Source organism: Mus musculus, chromosome 4, assembly GCF_000001635.26.
Source record: "Mus musculus strain C57BL/6J chromosome 4, GRCm38.p6 C57BL/6J".
Taxonomy (NCBI): Eukaryota; Metazoa; Chordata; class Mammalia; order Rodentia; family Muridae; genus Mus; species Mus musculus.
In genome coordinates this window covers 108479922-108497066 of record NC_000070.6, presented here as the reverse complement: position 1 = coordinate 108497066, position 17145 = coordinate 108479922, and the positions used below count along the sequence as shown (strand labels likewise).

General features: G+C 37.5%; 1 protein-coding gene and 1 pseudogene across 10 annotated transcripts in view; one reads left to right on the top strand and one right to left on the bottom strand.

Moving 5' to 3' along the window:
* The window catches only part of Tut4 (terminal uridylyl transferase 4), a 100006-nt gene that overhangs the window by 62349 nt on the left and 20512 nt on the right, over window positions 1-17145 (bottom strand). For all 10 annotated transcript variants that reach the window (NM_175472.4, XM_017320139.2, XM_017320141.2 and 7 more), the window contains 4 exons: window positions 10450-10613; window positions 5603-5719; window positions 1740-1917; window positions 12-100 (listed from right to left, as the gene is read on the bottom strand). In NM_175472.4, the coding sequence (NP_780681.2) occupies window positions 12-100; window positions 1740-1917; window positions 5603-5719; window positions 10450-10613 (548 nt within the window). The remainder of the gene's footprint in view (window positions 1-11; window positions 101-1739; window positions 1918-5602; window positions 5720-10449; window positions 10614-17145) is intronic.
* Window positions 12501-13003, top strand: Gm12739 (annotated as a pseudogene).

The window sequence follows — 17145 nt, the reverse complement described above, 5'->3', positions numbered from 1 at the left end:
CAATTACTTACCTTGGGAGGAAATTTTATATCTATATTAACATCACTGCTTTTCAGAGCAAACTTTGTCAGAGATGAACCATACAACCTCAGTGAACATTCTGAAATAAAGGAAAAAAACACAAAAGCATGAAACTGCAAATGGGACTATTAAAACAAAGCAAACCAAAACAAACAAAGCACTGGAAACCATAAAGATGGTTCAGCAGTGAGGAACACTTGCTACTCTTGTAGACAACCAGAGTTCAATTCTAGCACCCAATGGCAATTCACAACCATCTGTATCTCCAGTTCCAGAGCATGCAGCACCTCGTCTAACCTAGAAGGCATTCTCACACACAGACTACTCATAAACTCATGCTAGCTCCCATACATACACATCAAAATGGATAAATAAAAACATATGGAAACTATACATTACTTCAATTCTGGCATAAATGGTATCATAATAACAATTATGGGTACCAGAACAAAGAACAAGAGAAAAAACTACCATAAAAGTTCAACCTCTAAATTAAAATAGTTCATTTAGAAACAGTCTAAAAATATTTAGCAAACAAGTGTACTCATCTAGCAATGCTATTGTCACATAATGTATTCTATTAGATACTTACATAAGAACCAACTTTAAGGAAAGGATCAGACAGTCAATATAAACACTTTTTCAAATATAAAGTAACTCCAATTGAACTGATGCTGCAAACTTAAAACACAGAAAAACTTTGTGGCTATCAAGATCAACAGAAGCTACATATGTCTTTCTCAGATTACCATGTGTGTTATTACAAAAAAAGGCATAATTTCAAAGAATCACATCAAAGAGCAAGTGAAAATAGCATGTGAAGAGGGTACTGACCAGGCAGAGTCAGTCTCTTAGAAAATTAACATTCATATTCAGTTGTATACTTTTCAACCTTAAAACTGTTCAAGCATCACTACATTATTAAAATCATAAAAATGTAAGTTCTGTTTTTAAAATAATATTGAATTACTTTTTAACAGTTCTAACAGTATTCAATGCATTATTTAAGTAGAAAAACATTAAAGAAATAACAGGGCAGGCGGTAGTGGTGCACGCCTTTAATCCCAGCACTTGGAAGGCAGAGGCAGACATATTTCTGAGTTCAAGGCCAGCCTAGTCTACAGAGTGAGTTTCAGGACAGCCAGGGCTACAAAGAGAAACCCTGCTCCCCCCCACCCTGGAAAAAAAATTTTATTTAATGATATCAGAATGTCTATACTGAAAATAACTGAACAAAACACTAAAATCCGCTTAAAAATCAATTGTACTTAGGGGTTGAAGATGGTTCATCAGTTAAGAACACCTGCTGCTCTTACAGTGGATCCAAGTTCTGTTCCCAGAACTCCACCAAGAGGTGCCCAACCATCTGTAACTTAAGCTCTGAAGGATCTGACACCTTCTTCTGGCTGCTGAAGGCACCTGGCACATGTGTAGCAAACATATACACATACACATTTTTATAATAAATCCCAGCAACCCAAGAACTTGGCCTCTGATTTGACACTTACATGCTCACGCATAAGCATATAAGCATTCACATAAACAAACAAAAAAATTGGCATACAAAAAGGTCATTCCTAACTCACTTAGATTCATCTATTCTTAAGAAGCAAGCAAAAAAAAAAAAAAAAGGAGGAATACATTGACTTTACCCTAATTCAAGAAGTAAAAGAATATTTTTGATTCTATGAAGTAAATATATAAAATGAATCTGGTACCTGGTAAAAATGTCATTATAACCTTTGACATTTCCTCCACAATGTCCTGGCGGATTCTGAGGTCATCATCTGTTATTCCTTGTTCTTTTGCTAACTCAACAACTGCAACACTTAAAGCAGCCAAGTGAGCAGAGGAAGGAGATGGAAGAGACCGAAGTTCACTCTCTTCTTGTTTTTCCTGTTAGTATAATGTTTCACAATAATAACAAAGTTTCCACTTTAATGTCCTTATACTTAAGAAATATTTACCTTCTGCACATGAGAAATAAAACATGCAATAAGTAAGTGAACCAAAGAAAAATTGTTGCTTTTAGGACAGGAATCAAGGATAAAAGGTACAGCAAGGGAGTTTACTAATAAGGTTTTTTTAACATAATTTTAATTTTTTAGGTTATAATTACATCATTTTATTAAATTTTAAAATCTGCTTTACAGCAAATATAGAAAGAGTTCAGTGGTTAAGAGTGTGGTCTGGGGCTGGAGAGATGGCTCAGCAGTTAAGAGCACCGACTGCTCTTCCAAAGGTCATGAGTTCAAATCCCAGCAACCACATGATGGCTCACAACCATCCTTAATGAGATCTGATGCCCTCTTCTGGGGTGGCTGAAGTCAGCTACAGTGTACTTATATATAATAAATAAATAAATCTTTAAAAAAAAAAAAAAGAGTGTGGTCTGCAGCCAGGAGGTGGTGGCACACACCTTTAATCCTAGCAGTTGGGAGACAGAGGCAGTTAGATTTCTAAGTTTGAAGCCAGCCTGGTCTACAGAGTGAGCTCCAAGATAGTCAGCTCTACACAGAGAAACTTTGTCTTTAAAAAAAACAAAGAAAAAAAACAAAAATCAGTTAACAAATTTTGTGAAGGACCCCACTTCAGTTCCCCAGTACCCATATCGAGCGGCTCACAACTGCTTTTATAACTCAATCTCCACGGGACCTGACACCCTCTCCTGGACTCTGCTGGCTCCCATAGGCAGCACTCACACAAAAGTAAATAAATAAATGAATAAATATCAAAAATAACAATTTTAAAAGAAAAACATTTTTTAAATTGTTCTACTGTACTATGAAGTATAATAAATTCTGGAAAACCTATATCAAAACTAACACAAAGGCTAATGATTCTGTAGCAGCTCTTAGGTATAACAGAAAGTTATCAATCATATCTAATCAATGCAGACAGTATCAAGTCAAATGGTTGTAAGAGTACTCCCTAACACACACACCACACACACACACACACCACACACACACACACACACACACACACACACACACACACACACCACACACACACACACACACCACACACACACACACACACACACACAATATTAGGTTTTACCACCAAACTATGAAAAAGTTTCTATGAGAATGCAGAGGACTATAACCCAGACTTTCTAGAAGATCAGGCAAGAGGACTCTCCCAGCAAAGTTATCTGAGCTGAGTCTTAGGCAATACATTAGGCAGTTTTTTGGTTTTGGTTTTTTCGAGACAGGGTTTCTCTGTATAGCCCTGGCTATCCTGAAGCTCACTCTGTAGACCAGGCTGGCCTCGAACTCAGAAATCCGCCTGCCTCTGCCTCCCGAGTGCTGGGATTAAAGGCTTGAGCCACCACGCCTGGCATATTATATTTTTTAAGAGAAAATTAAATAATATACCAATATACTTAGAAAAGTACTCCATTCAAATGTTTTTTGAGATATTAAAAAAATAATTTTGAAATTACAAGTTCTGAAGTAGAAAATTGGTAAGGATGTCTATGGTCTATACTTCTCAGTCTCATATCATGCCATTTCCTTCTAGTTCTTTCCTTCAATCTTACTGGATTCTTTCATGTCCTTACACATGTCCACTCTTCTATAGAGATCTTTCATTATGATGTTTTAATGTCCCACCTTACTATTTTGCTTTTTAAACTGCTATTTTAAAGTGCAGTTCAAAGATTATTTTCCAGGTATACTTCCCTGTTCTAGATCAAGAAAAAATATCCTTGTACATTTCCTTAGCACATTTCTCCCTCTAATAAGATGCACTATACCTAAACACTTATTTACCAATTACTAGGAAGGCCAAGAACACAAACCATGATTATCATATTCACCACTACTTACATGTAGTAAGTGGACAATAAATATCAAGCAGGTATGTGAGACAAGGTAGAAAGACAAGAAAAATTACATGAACGCAGGAGATGAAAAGAGCTCCTCGTCCCAGAGTCCACACAATAAATGTTCGCCATGAAGGCTACAGATATAGTCCTTTCATATTTTGTTAAAATAGCATGGAACAAGGTTGAAGGCATAAAGACCTGATCTTGGGAAGGACTTCATTCCTGGCTAGACATTTTCTGGAAATCTCAAGAAAGAAATAAAGAGAAATTAACTTTAAGATCCCTATAGGCTTTTATACCTTATCAATTTTAATCCTGTCAGGTACCCCACAGGAATCACCCTATAATCACATTTAGTCTCCACTAGCAATCTTTTGAAGACACAAAAGGTTCTGAAGACTCAAAACCCATTCAAATACTACATGTGACTGTTACAAAGATAATGAAGTGCTGCTCTTTGAAAACCCCACACCAATAAACTTGGGTATGCCTTACTTCCTAAGGCCTCCTTTTTCTTAACCTAGGTGATTAAAATCTACATTAAGACACAATGCAGAAGCCGGCCAGGAATAGTGTGCACCTTTAATCCCAGCCCTTAGGAGGCAGAGGTATCTCTTTGAGTTCAAAGCCAGCGTAGCCTACAGAGGAAGTTTCAGGACAGCCAGAGTTACACAAAGAACTCCTGTCTAAACAAAAGAAAAGTGTTTCTGAACATGGTGGTACACTCTCTAATCCTAGTTCTCAGGAAGCGAGTTAGGCCAGCCTCATCAACATAACCACATAAACCCTGTCTCAAACAAAGACTTTTAGGGGGAAAGGGAGATGGCTTAGTGGGTAAAGGACCCTCCCACCAAATCCTAACTATCTGAGTTTAATCCCAGAATCCAATGTAGGACAAAACTGATTCTTCCTGAAAGTTGTCCTCTGTCCTCCGAATGTATACTACTGCATGTGTGCCCATGTGCACAAAATAAATTATAATAAAAGTTAAGGAATTATCAAAATAAAGATGTCTTCCAGGGCTGGAAATAAAGCTTGGTAAACAAGTATGAGGACCTGAGTTCAGCTCCCAACACTCATCTAAAAAGTCAGTTGTGGAGTCAACAATGAGAGAGGAAGAACAAGACTTCCTGGCCGGAAGCCTAGCTCCAGGTTCAGACCATATCTCAAAGGAATAAGGCAGACAGAGACTGACAGAGCAGGACTCCCAAAGTCTTCCCATGACCTCAGTACAAGTCATTAACACCTTCATAAATACACACAACACAGTCTTTTAATAAATCCCAATCCTACTTCACACTGATTGTCCTGGAATTCCATTTTGAATTAAAGCCAAAGATCCAGTTTCCTTAAAAAATTAAGGGAACTCCTCATGCTACTGCAGAATGAAGCTGTGCCTTCTCTCTGCTGCTGCTGTTCAGAAAATGGACAAATTAACTATACCTGAGAGATTTAATTTTAATTTTATGATTCTTTCCTTTTAAAAAAAGATTTACTTATTTTATACATATGAGTACACTGTATGCTGTCTTCAGACATAACAGAAGAGGGCATCAGATCAATGCTCTTAACCTCCGAGTCATCTCACCAGCCCCAGATTCAGTTATCTTTAGCATGATTAAACTGGTACCTAGAAGGTTCCTTCTAATCACAGGAGATAAATTAATCACAGCTTTCAAGGCTATCACTTTAGTTATTAATATGCTTTTACAATTCAAATACTAAAGAACATTTTTAAAAGTAACTTACCAAAATATTTTTCTTATGTCGTTTTTCTTTTATATGTTTATGTGCTCCTTGGATGTTTTCAATGTGAATTAAGCAAAGTTTGCATAGATAGCGGCAATTGGTATATTCTGGTGACCGCTGAAGAAACAAGTTTAAAAACACATCTTTTCAGTAATCCAAGAAGTGATAGATTAGATAAGTGAACAATGTAATTATATAACCGCAACAGACAGGAAAGGCACTGAGGAACTGCTATGAAGCTCAGTGGTAGAACACATGCCTAGCATGTGCTAGGACTTCAGGTTAGACACCCACTAGCACCACAAGAAAGAAAACAAGAAAGCACTGCAAGAACACTGATGTTTAATAAGCAGTCAGAACTAATATACTCAAGATAATTAACGTTTTCAAGATAGCCATTATAGAATATCAAATACTAACTTCAAACTGTAGCACAAAAATGCTAAATAGGCTTACTACTACTTATCTAATATCATCTTGCTCCTTAAATCTTATTCCAATGTTGTTCTCAAAATCAATTTCAAACTTAATTTTTGGTCTTTATGAGTACTCTGAAAAATAAAATATACCCTTATGTTGAGATATGAAATGAATGGATCACATTATTGAAGACAATTTCCAAGACTGTATTCTAAAAATGTTCCAATCAATCACAGTATCATGAGAATAAACTGATATTCTCTTGAGGTAAATGCTCTGAAGGAACAACAATTTGGGCACGTTAAAATTCAAGTCACAATGCCTCCATGAGATCCAACTGTAAGGCATTTTCTCAATTAGTGATCAAGGGGGAAAGGCCCCTTGTGGGTGGGACCATCTCTGGGCTGGTAGTCTTGGTTCTATAAGAGACCAGGCTAAGCAAGCCAGGGGAAGCAAGCCAGTAAGTAACATCCCTCCATGGCCTCTGCATCAGCTCCTGTTCCCTGCCCTGCTTGAGTTCCAGTCCTGACTTCCCTGGTGATGAACAGCAGTATGGAAGAGTAAGCCAAATAAACCCTTTCCTTCCCTCCCCCCTCCAAAAAAATTACAAGTCACAGTACTTCACTCATGATTTTGTTTTCTCAAAATAATAAAATAAGTGGTTGAAGGTATCAGACACTATGCCAAATCCTTCATATATCAATTGTCATTTTAATTCTTAATAATCCAGTAAGATTAATATTTTTATTTTATAGATATAAAAACTATGAAGCTTGGAACTTCACACCAATTCAATAGTACTGAAGACATAATGAATTTCAGTTCATACGTATCTAAGTCCAAAGTCAACACTCCTTTACAGTAAAAATAACACCTATATGCATTAAATAAAAAGAAAGCTTTAAAATGCTAATTTTATATCACTCTTTCTATTGTCTTACATTAAAATTTCAGTAATATTTAGCATTTTGTTTCAGATTAATCTTCAATATTCAATGGAATGCCTGACAAAAGGGTTTTTTCATCTGGAAATATATATTTTTGGAGGGGGGAAATAAAGATTTATTTATTTATTTTATGCACGAGTACACTGTAGCTTTCTTCAGACACACCAGAAGAGGGCATCAGATCCCATTACAGATGGCTATGAGCCACCATGTGGTTGCAGGGAATTGAACTCAGAACCTCTGGAAGAGCAGTCTGGAAGAGCACTGAATCATCTCTCTAGCCCTATATATTCTTTTTAAATAAAAAGATTTTATTTATTCATATTCCATGTATGTTAGAATTTGGTTTAAAAGTATTTAAGTGCACTGCATGTATATGATGGCCCCAGAAGATAATGTCCAAGATCCTCTTAACTGAAATTACAGAGATGTTGTGAACCATAACGTGGGTGCTAAGAATTGAACTCAGGTCCTCTGTCAGAATAGCAAATGCTCTTAAAACACTAAGCCATCTCTACAGCCTCAATAAATGATATCCTTTAATAAGAAACCTGCATCAAATTTAGAAACAATCCTACCATAGACTACTAGAAACAAACTCAACATTTATAGAGCATTATTAACTTTTAAGACTGTTAAGTTTCTCTATTTTACTGACAAAGGATTTAAACCTCAAGTATTAAACTATTTCCCTGAGGCAATAAGCAAATAAATATACCGCTCTAATCTTTATTTTAAAAGAACCGTTTGTTTTCTAAGAACAGGAGTGAGACTGATTCAGAGTCATTAGCATATTGCAAATAATCCAGAAAGAGGTAACAAAAGTGGCAGAGTACTAAAAAGAGCTTAATTTGGGAAGTGAAAATAGATATACCTAATACCTAATAAAGCCATAAAGTATTGATGAGATCACTGAGGGAGTCGTTAAATCTGTGATTAAAATGCTAGTGGATAGACCATGTCTAGATTCTTTTAGTGGGGCAGGAGAAACCCAACTTCAGACAAAAACACTGAGTAAAAAGGAAGAAATACTAGGATGGTATTTCATTTTGGAATAAATATCATAGAGGCCTACTTCGATGTCTATATTTATGTAACAAAAAACAATTTTAAATGAATATAGACTAGCTAATCTTTATACTTGATTTTATGTCAAAAACTTCACTTACATTATCCTATTGAACACAACAGTTCTATGAGATAGGTGGTATGTATATATGTTCACACACATGTGTATTTGGGGAACCTCAGCTATTACTCCTCTCCTTCTATCTTGTTTGAGGCAGGGTGTGTTATTCACTATCATGTCTACTAAGCTAGCTGATTTGTGAGCTTCTAGATATTCTACTGTTACTACCACATCTAGTTTAATATGAATTTAGCAGACCTAAACTCTAATCCTTATGCTAGTGTGGTAGTCTCTTTATCCACTGAGCCATGATTCTGGTCCTAAGAAGGTGATGAAGAAACTATTAAGTTAAATAGTTAAGGGGCTAGAGAGATGTCTCACAGATTAAGAGCACTGTCTGCTCTTCAGAAGACCCAGGTTCGATTCCCAACACGCACATGGCAGCTCACAACTATCTTTCTTTACTCCAGTTCCAGGGGGTCTGATACCCTCTCCCAGACTCTGCAGGCACCAGGCATCTACATGATGCACACACACACAGATGCAGACAAAACACCTATGATACACTTTAAGTAAAAAGAAAGGGGGGAAAAATCCTTTAAAAAGGGCTAAATAGCATATTGTTTCCTACCAGTAAGTGACAGTGGTAAACCAAATGACTCCAAAATCCACCTGCTTTACTATATGCATATTAACTCTAATTATGGACCAACTGTTATACAGTAATAAATAAAATACAAAACGGGACAAGTGTTCTCACAAGGATTTCTTTCATCAATCTAGGTATTTTGCTTTTCTAAACTATATAAAATCATACTATTACCTTCATTCCTTTCTTATTTGAAAATAATGTCCTACCTTTTTGTATACATATTTATAAACTTCATAAGTACATATTTCTCTGCAGTTTGGTTTTTGATTTTTTCAATATCTAGTGGTGTTTTTATTGCTTAACCTATGAATGTGTTTCCAGGTTAAAAAATTAATTAGCACTACACATGTAAAAACAAAAAAACAAAAGAATAGTTTCTTATTTCTAATATTCAGTAAAAGGAGAAAAAGAATTTAACAATATGTATAATAATATAAACTAGTATTTAATAATTTATTTTCATCCATCTGAATAACTGAATAAATTGTGGGGGGGACGACTAAATCTAAGGTCTTTTGCTTGCTAGGCAAATGCTTTGCTATGAACTCCATTTCAAGCTAGACTTTTAACTTCTAATGGAAAGTCACAGCCACTTTAATCAGCACACACCTAGCGTCTGGCACTGCTGTGCCATGTGACAAGCACTCCATATTTACTAAGGGAAGGAGTAAATAACCAGTCAGCAACTCATTTTAAATCAACCCAAGTAGCATTTTAGTAAATATTTTAAGCTTTGGAAAATAGTAAACATAGGGAATGAAGAGATGAGTCAATAGTTAAAGAGTGTATACTGCTCTTCCAGAAGACCCAAGTTAGTTCCCAGACTCCATAGGGCATCTCACAGCCATGTGTAACTCTGGCTCCATCAGATGCCCTCTTCTGGCTTCCAAGGGAACCTACACTCACATGCACATATCCCATACAAATAATACACACATACATATAATTAGAAATGTAAATAAATATTTTTTAACAATAAGAAAAACAGTAAATACTAGAAAGGCATGACCATTCATTCATACAATCACAACACTCAGGAACCTTTATGAGGTACAGCCTAGGCTACAGTCATAAAAGGCAAACAACAGGGAATGGAAGGGAAGGAAAATGCAAAGGAAAAGGAAGAAAAGGAAAATAAAAGAGAAGGAGGGGAAAAGAAAGATAACAGTAAATATTTTAAGCAAGCCAAATGGTCTCCAGTCAACTTTGCCATCATAGCACGGAAGCAGCCATAGATAATATATTAAAAAAATGAGTATGGCTGTGTCTCAGTAACTATTTACAAAAAAAGGAAGTAAAATATATCTCCATATTCAAACAAAACCAAGCGATAGATCATAGTTTGTTAATGCCTACAATAAATAAAAGTCAACTTATGCCAGGTGTGATGGCCCACCTTTAATCTCAGCAATCAGGAGGCAGAGGTAAGTAGATCTCTGAGCTCATAGCCCACCTGGTCTACATAGTGAGTTCCAGACCAGCCAAGACTACACAATAAGACTGTTTCTCAAAAAGAGCAAAAAACCAACAAACAAAAAAGAGGTGATTTTACAAGGACATTGGCTGACTGGGGGTGGAGTGTTGCCTAAGAGACCAGAATACTATGTGTCTCATCATTAAAAATGATACAAAGTGTTAAGTGTAGGAAAAGTCATAAAGCATATATTTCTCCCTCAGTAACTAACATAGCATAGCATACTTTTTCAAGTCGGAAGATGTGATCTCTTTCTAGACGTTCTTCTGCTTGTTTCAAGCCTAGCCTCTGCTCAGGTGTCAAAGCAGATTCATCTATTACAGTGGCATTTTCTAAATAGTCCATCTCAGAAGAATTTTCTTTGTTAGATTCCTCACTCTTCATTTTACCTACAAAGGAAGCAATCAGTTATATCATCATTAAATAAATTATCATCATTAAAAATGATAAAACAATAAACACTTAACTATGGGGGTAAACTCTTTCTGTATACATTACTTGGTTGTACAAGCTGTTAGTTTATGTTAAATAAAATATATGCATGGTAAGCTCATGAGATGGCTGAGAAGGCTTGGCCAGGCCACTAAGCCTGATGACCTAAATTCAATCCCCAGAATTCATATCCAGATATGTACTCCATGTGCACACCCATACATAAAATAAATGAATAAATGTAATCCTTTTAAAAAGCAGTGCTAGCCAAGTGGTGGTGGTAAACACCTTTAATCCCAATACTCAGGAGGCAGAATAGATCCCTGTGAGCTCGAGGCCAGCCTGGTCTTCAGAACAATTTCCAGGACATCTAGCTACACAGTGAAATCCTGTCTTAATAAAAAACAAAAACAAAAACCAAAAAAAAAAAAAAAAAAAGGAATACTAAGGGACTAAAGAGATGGATGGCTGAGCAATTGAGCACATCGGTGGTAGGCAAGCATGATAATATCCCCCCTTACTCTCAGCAATGGGTAGGCAAAGGCAGACACATCTAACTTCAAAGCCAATTTGGTCTACATGGTGAATCACACAACAGCCAGAGCTACATAGAGAGACCCTGTCAAGGAAAAAAAATAAAAGAAAAATAACATAAAATAAAAGCAGCACTGGCTGCTTTTCAAGGTTCTATTTCTAGCACCTACATGACAGCTTAAAACTATCTGTAACTCCAGTCCTAGGGATCTGATGCCTTCTTCTGGCCTCCATTAACACCAAGTCAACCAGGTCTAAATAGCAATCTTCTAAGAGATCCAAGGCTACAAAGCAAGACCCTACATCAAAAATAGGGTATATACTAGTCTTCCAGAGAAACAGATTTTGACTCCCAATACCCACACCACCTATAATACCAGCTCTAAGAGATCAAAGGCTTCCTTAGACACCCACACTCGGACGCACATACCAATATAGACATATACACAATTACAAATAAAATAGGGGTGGAAAAATAGCTCAGTGCTTAAGAGCACTTAAAGCTCTTGTAGAAAACCCAGGTTTGATTACTAGCACCCATAACAGGTAAATTTCCAAAGAATCTGATGCTCTCTAACCTCCACAGATAACTATCTGCACAGAGTGCACAAAACTCAGGCAGAACATATAAATATACTAAATAAATAAATCTGTGAAAAATAAAGTATCTTTTTAAAAAAGATTTATTTTATTTATCTGTCTTCAGACACACCAGAAGAAGACATGAGATCCGGTTAGAGATGGTTGAGAGCCACCATGTGGTTGCTGGGAATTGAACTCAGGACCTCTGGAAGGGCAGTCAGTGCTCCTAACTGCTGAGTCATCTCTCCAGCCCCAATAAAGTTATCTTTTTTTTTTTTTTTTTTTTTTTTTTTTGGGTTTTCTGAGACAGGGTTTCTCTGTATAGCCCTGGCTGTCCTGGAACTCACTTTTAGACCAGGCTGGCCTCGAACTCAGAAATCTGCCTGCCTCTGCCTCCCGAGTGCTGGGATTAAAGGTGTGCACCACCACGCCCGGCTTAAAGTTATCTTTTTTAAAAGTATGAAATTATTTTCTTTTTTAGAACCAACATTAAAATAGAAACTAGTAAATTGCCCCAAACTATGTACCACAGATCACTAGACTTTGATAAGATGTTAATATACTTATTAAGTATAGAAAATGCCCGTCCATAAAGTCTTATATATGAATATTTTATATGATTAGTGATTAGTGTTTCCTTCAAGTATTTGCTCTCATATACAAAAAGACAATTCTATTCTTTAAAAAAAAAAAAAAAAGGTTTTTTTTTCCCCTCCTCTACAGCTCCAGCACCATAGCCACCATGAGTGACGCTGTAACCACCAGGACCTGGAAGATCATGGCAAACCATCTGCTTCAGAGGAAACAGATGGTCACTGATGTTCTCCATCCTGGGAAGACAACAGTACCAAAGGCAGAAATTTGGGAAAAGCTGGCCAAAATGTACAAAACCACACTAGATGTCATCTTTGTACTTGGATTCAGAACCCACTTCGGTGGTGGCGAGAAACTGGCTTTGGCATGATCTATGAGTCTTTAGATTATGCAAAGAATAATGATCCTAAACAGACTCACAAGAAATGGCCTTTATGAGAAGAAAGACCACCTGAAAACAGCGAAAGCAACGTAAGAACAGAATGAAGAAGGTCAGGGGGACTGCAAAGGCCAATGTTGGTGCTGGCAAAAAGTGAGTGGAGACTGGATACAGCCAAAGGAGTAGATATTCGGTGACTTGATGTTTCGCTGTGATGTGCAGATTTCTGAGAGGACAAATAAACTAAAAAGCTTCTTTTAAAAAAAAAAGTCTGTAAACTGTGGTGGTTTGAATGAATACAGAGTTGAATATTTGGTTACCAGGGAGTGGCACTATTTGAAAGGACTGAGTGATGTGACCTTGTTGGAGGATGTATGCCACTAGGTGGGCTTTTTTGAGGTTTTAAAAATCTTATTCCAAGCAGAGTCTTCTCTCTCTTCTCCTGCTTCCTGCAGATCCAGATGTCCAACTCTCAGCTACTTCTCCAGCATCAAAACCTGTCTGTGTGCCACCTTGCCCCCACCATGACAATGGAGTAAACCTCTGAAACTGTAAACAAACCCAATTAAATACGACCATCATCTGTATCCTACCAGAAATGAAAAGGTAGCTATTTCTGAGTGTGTGTGTGTGTGTGTGTGTATGTGAATATATATATATATATTGAGGGTGGGGGAAATATGTGCAAGTCAGAGGACAATTTCAGGGAGTCAGTTCTTTCCCTTCCATCATGTGGGTTCCAGAAACCAAACTCAGGTCATCAGACTTAATGGCAAGTGCCCTCAACTGAGATAACTCACCAGTCTTATTTCTGAACTCTTTACCAACATTTCACAAAATATAATAATAAGACATTTGTAAAAGAAAAAAAAATTGAGAAGGGTGCTAGCAATCAACTCCAGGGCTTTATGCATACTAGGCAACTATTCTACTCGGTGAGTTAAAGCCTAGCCCCAGTTTATTTTTATTTTTACATCAATTTTATTCTCCAGTGATAAAAACAACTGCCTCTCCCAAATTACTGATTTAATCAAAACAAGAGTACCTCCCACAGAGAGAGAGAGAAAGAGAGAGAGAGAGAGAGAGAGAGAGCGCTGAGCATCCTACCATTTGGAATGTAGAGAGTACAAGATCATCTTTGGCTACCCAGCAATTTCTGGCTAGCCTAAGCTACATAACTCTGATAAACCAGAGGGGAGCAGAAGAGAGTAGGAACAAAGTATGCATATACTTAGATAATTAATTGAAAGTAAAACAAAGCTTAAAAGTGGTAGCTCATGCTTACAGGTAAGCCTGGCTGGCCTGGAACCCTTTATGTAAATCAGGATGGCCTCAAACTCACAGAGATCCACCTTCCTCTTTCTCCTTAGTGTTAGTACTGATATTAAAAAAAGAGTGGCCACCAAAGCCAGCCAAGACATCTGAAACAGAAGTAAAACTCAGATGTGGTGACCATAGCTATAATCTCAGCACCAAGGAGATCAGGGGGGCAGCCTGGTCCAGTACATCACAGAGAGACACTCTTAAAAAAAATCTTAATATCTCTCTCTCTCTCTCTCTCTCTCTCTCTCTCTCTCTGTCACATACACTCACACACAGAGGATCCCAATGTATTAAAAAAATTACAGCAATAGTTCAAGTAAATTTTAACAGTTTAAATCTTTTTTTTTTCCCCCGAGACAGGGTTTATCTGTATAGCCCTGGCTGTCCTGGAACTTATTCTGTAGACCAGGCTGGCCTCAAACTCAGAAATTCACCTGCCTCTGCCTCCCAAGTGCAGGGATTAAAGGCGTGCGCCACCACTGCCGGCTACAGTTTAAATCTTAATCTCTGCTTCTACTTTAACTCCTTAACAAAAATTCTGGTGTACTGAAGCCAAAAAGATTTTAAAAGACAAATAAAATAGAAAACTTTATATAGAACTATCTTTGACCTCTTAAAAGTCTCTCAAAATCACACACAATGTTCTTTATAACCTAAAAGACTCATTTTCCAAAAGAGGCCCTGAAAGCTGAAATTGTATCACACCCTCAAATTCCTGCTCTAATCAATATTGAATCTAATTTATAATCAGTCTCACACTTAACAAAATTAAATCATGTACTTTCTCAAGTTTTTAACCACTGAAAATTAGTTTTATATTATACCTCAAATAGGAAACGACCTTGAGACCTAGAGTTGGGTTTCTTTCCAGTTTTCCACTGTGAACACAAGACTGGACTACAAATAGGAACCATATACATACACACACACACACACACACACACACACACATACATATGTGCGTGTATTTGATGAATAAATAAGAATATATTACTAAGATTACTTTTTTAGACAAATGGGACCTCATGAAACTGCAAAGCTTCTGTAAGACAAAAGACACCGTCAGTAAGACAAAAAAGCCACCAACAGATTGGGAAAGGATCTTTACCTATCCTAAATTAGATAGGGGACTAATATCCAATATATATAAAGAACTCAAGAAAATCAAATAACCCCATTAAAAAATGGGGCTCAGAGCTAAACAAAGAATTCTCACCCGAGGAATACCGAATGGCTGAGAAGCACCTGAAAAAATGTTCAGCATCCTTAATCATCAGGGAAATGCAAATCAAAACAACCCTGAGATTCCATCTCACACCAGTCAGAATGGCTAAGATCAAAAATTCAGGTGACAGCAAATGCTGGCGAGTATGTGGAGAAAGAGAAACACTCCTCCATTGTTTGTGGGATTGCAAGCTTGTACAACCACTCTGGAAATCAGTCTGACGGTTCCTCAGAAAACTGGATATAGTACTACTGGAGGATCCCGCAATACCTCTCATGGGCATATATCCAGAAGATGTTCCAACCGGTAAGAAGGACACATGCTCCACTATGTTCATAGCAGCCTTGTTTATAATAGCCAGAAGCTGGAAAGAATCCAGATGCCCCTCAACAGAGGAATGGATACAGAAAATGTGGTACATTTACACAATGGAGTACTACTCAGCTATTAGAAACAATGAATTTATGAAATTCCTAGGCAAATAGATGGACCTGGAGGGCATCATCCTGAGTGAGGTAACAAAAGAACTCAAATGATATGTTCTCACTGATAAGTGGATATTAGCCCAGAAACTTAGAATACCCAAGATATAAGATACAATTTGCGAAACACATGAAACTCAAGAAGAACAAAGACCAAAGTGTAGACACTTTGTCCCTTCTTAGAATTGGGAACAAAACACCCATGGAAGGAGTTACAGAGACAAAGTTTGGAGCTGAGAAGAAAGGATGGACCATCTAGAGACTGCCATATCCAGGGATTCATCCCATAATCAGCCTCCAAACCCTGACACCATTGCATACACTAGCAAGATTGTGCTGATAGGACCCTGATATAGCTGTCTCTAGTGAGAATATGCCGGGGCCTAGCAAACACATAAGTGGATGCTCACAGTCAGCTATTGGATGGATCACAGGGCCCCCAATGGAGGAGCTAGAGAAAGTACCCAAGGAGCTAAAGGGATCTGCAACCCTATAGGTGGAACAACAATATGAACTAACCAGTACCCCGGAGCTCTTGACTCTAGCTGAATATGTATCAAAAGATGGCCTGGGTCAGCCATCACTGGGAAGAGAGGCCCATTAGACATGCAAACTTTATATGCCCCAGTACAGGGGAACGCCAGGGCCAAAAAGTGGGAGTGGGTGGGTAGGGGAGTGGGGGGGAGGGTGTGGGGGACTTTTAGGATAGCATTGGAAATGTAAATGAGGAAAATACCTAATTTAAAAAAAAAAGATTACTTTTTTAAAGACTGGAGAACAGGGTACAGCAGTAAGGTCATGTAACCCCAGCACTTCAGAGATGTCTGAAGGGATGGAGAGATGGCTCGGCGAGTAAGAGAACTGACTGCTCTTCCAAAGGTCCTGAGTTCAAATCCCAGCAACCAGAGATGTCTGAAATAGTAGGATTAAGAATTCAAGGCTAGGGCTAGAGGGATGGCTCAGCAGTTAAAAGCATATGCTGTTCTTACAGGAGCCAGGTACAAGTCCTAGCACCCATACCAAGTGATTCAAAAACCATCTGTAACTTTAGATCCAGGAGATTCAATACTATTGGCCACTGAGTGCACATGTAAAACACACACACACACATGCCTATACACATATATGTACATAATTAATAATAAATTTAAAAGTTTAAAAAAAGAGTTCTAGGCCAGTTTGAATTACATAGTTCAAGGCCAGTCTGTAATACACAATGAGACCATCTTTTAAAAAATCTAAATAGTGTAGAAGGCCAAAGATGTAACTCAGTGGTAGAACACACATCCTTGTCCAGCATAGACAAGGATAAGAGAGACCCCTAATATCAGTAAGTAGAGTACTCAGAAACACCCACTAAACTCATTATG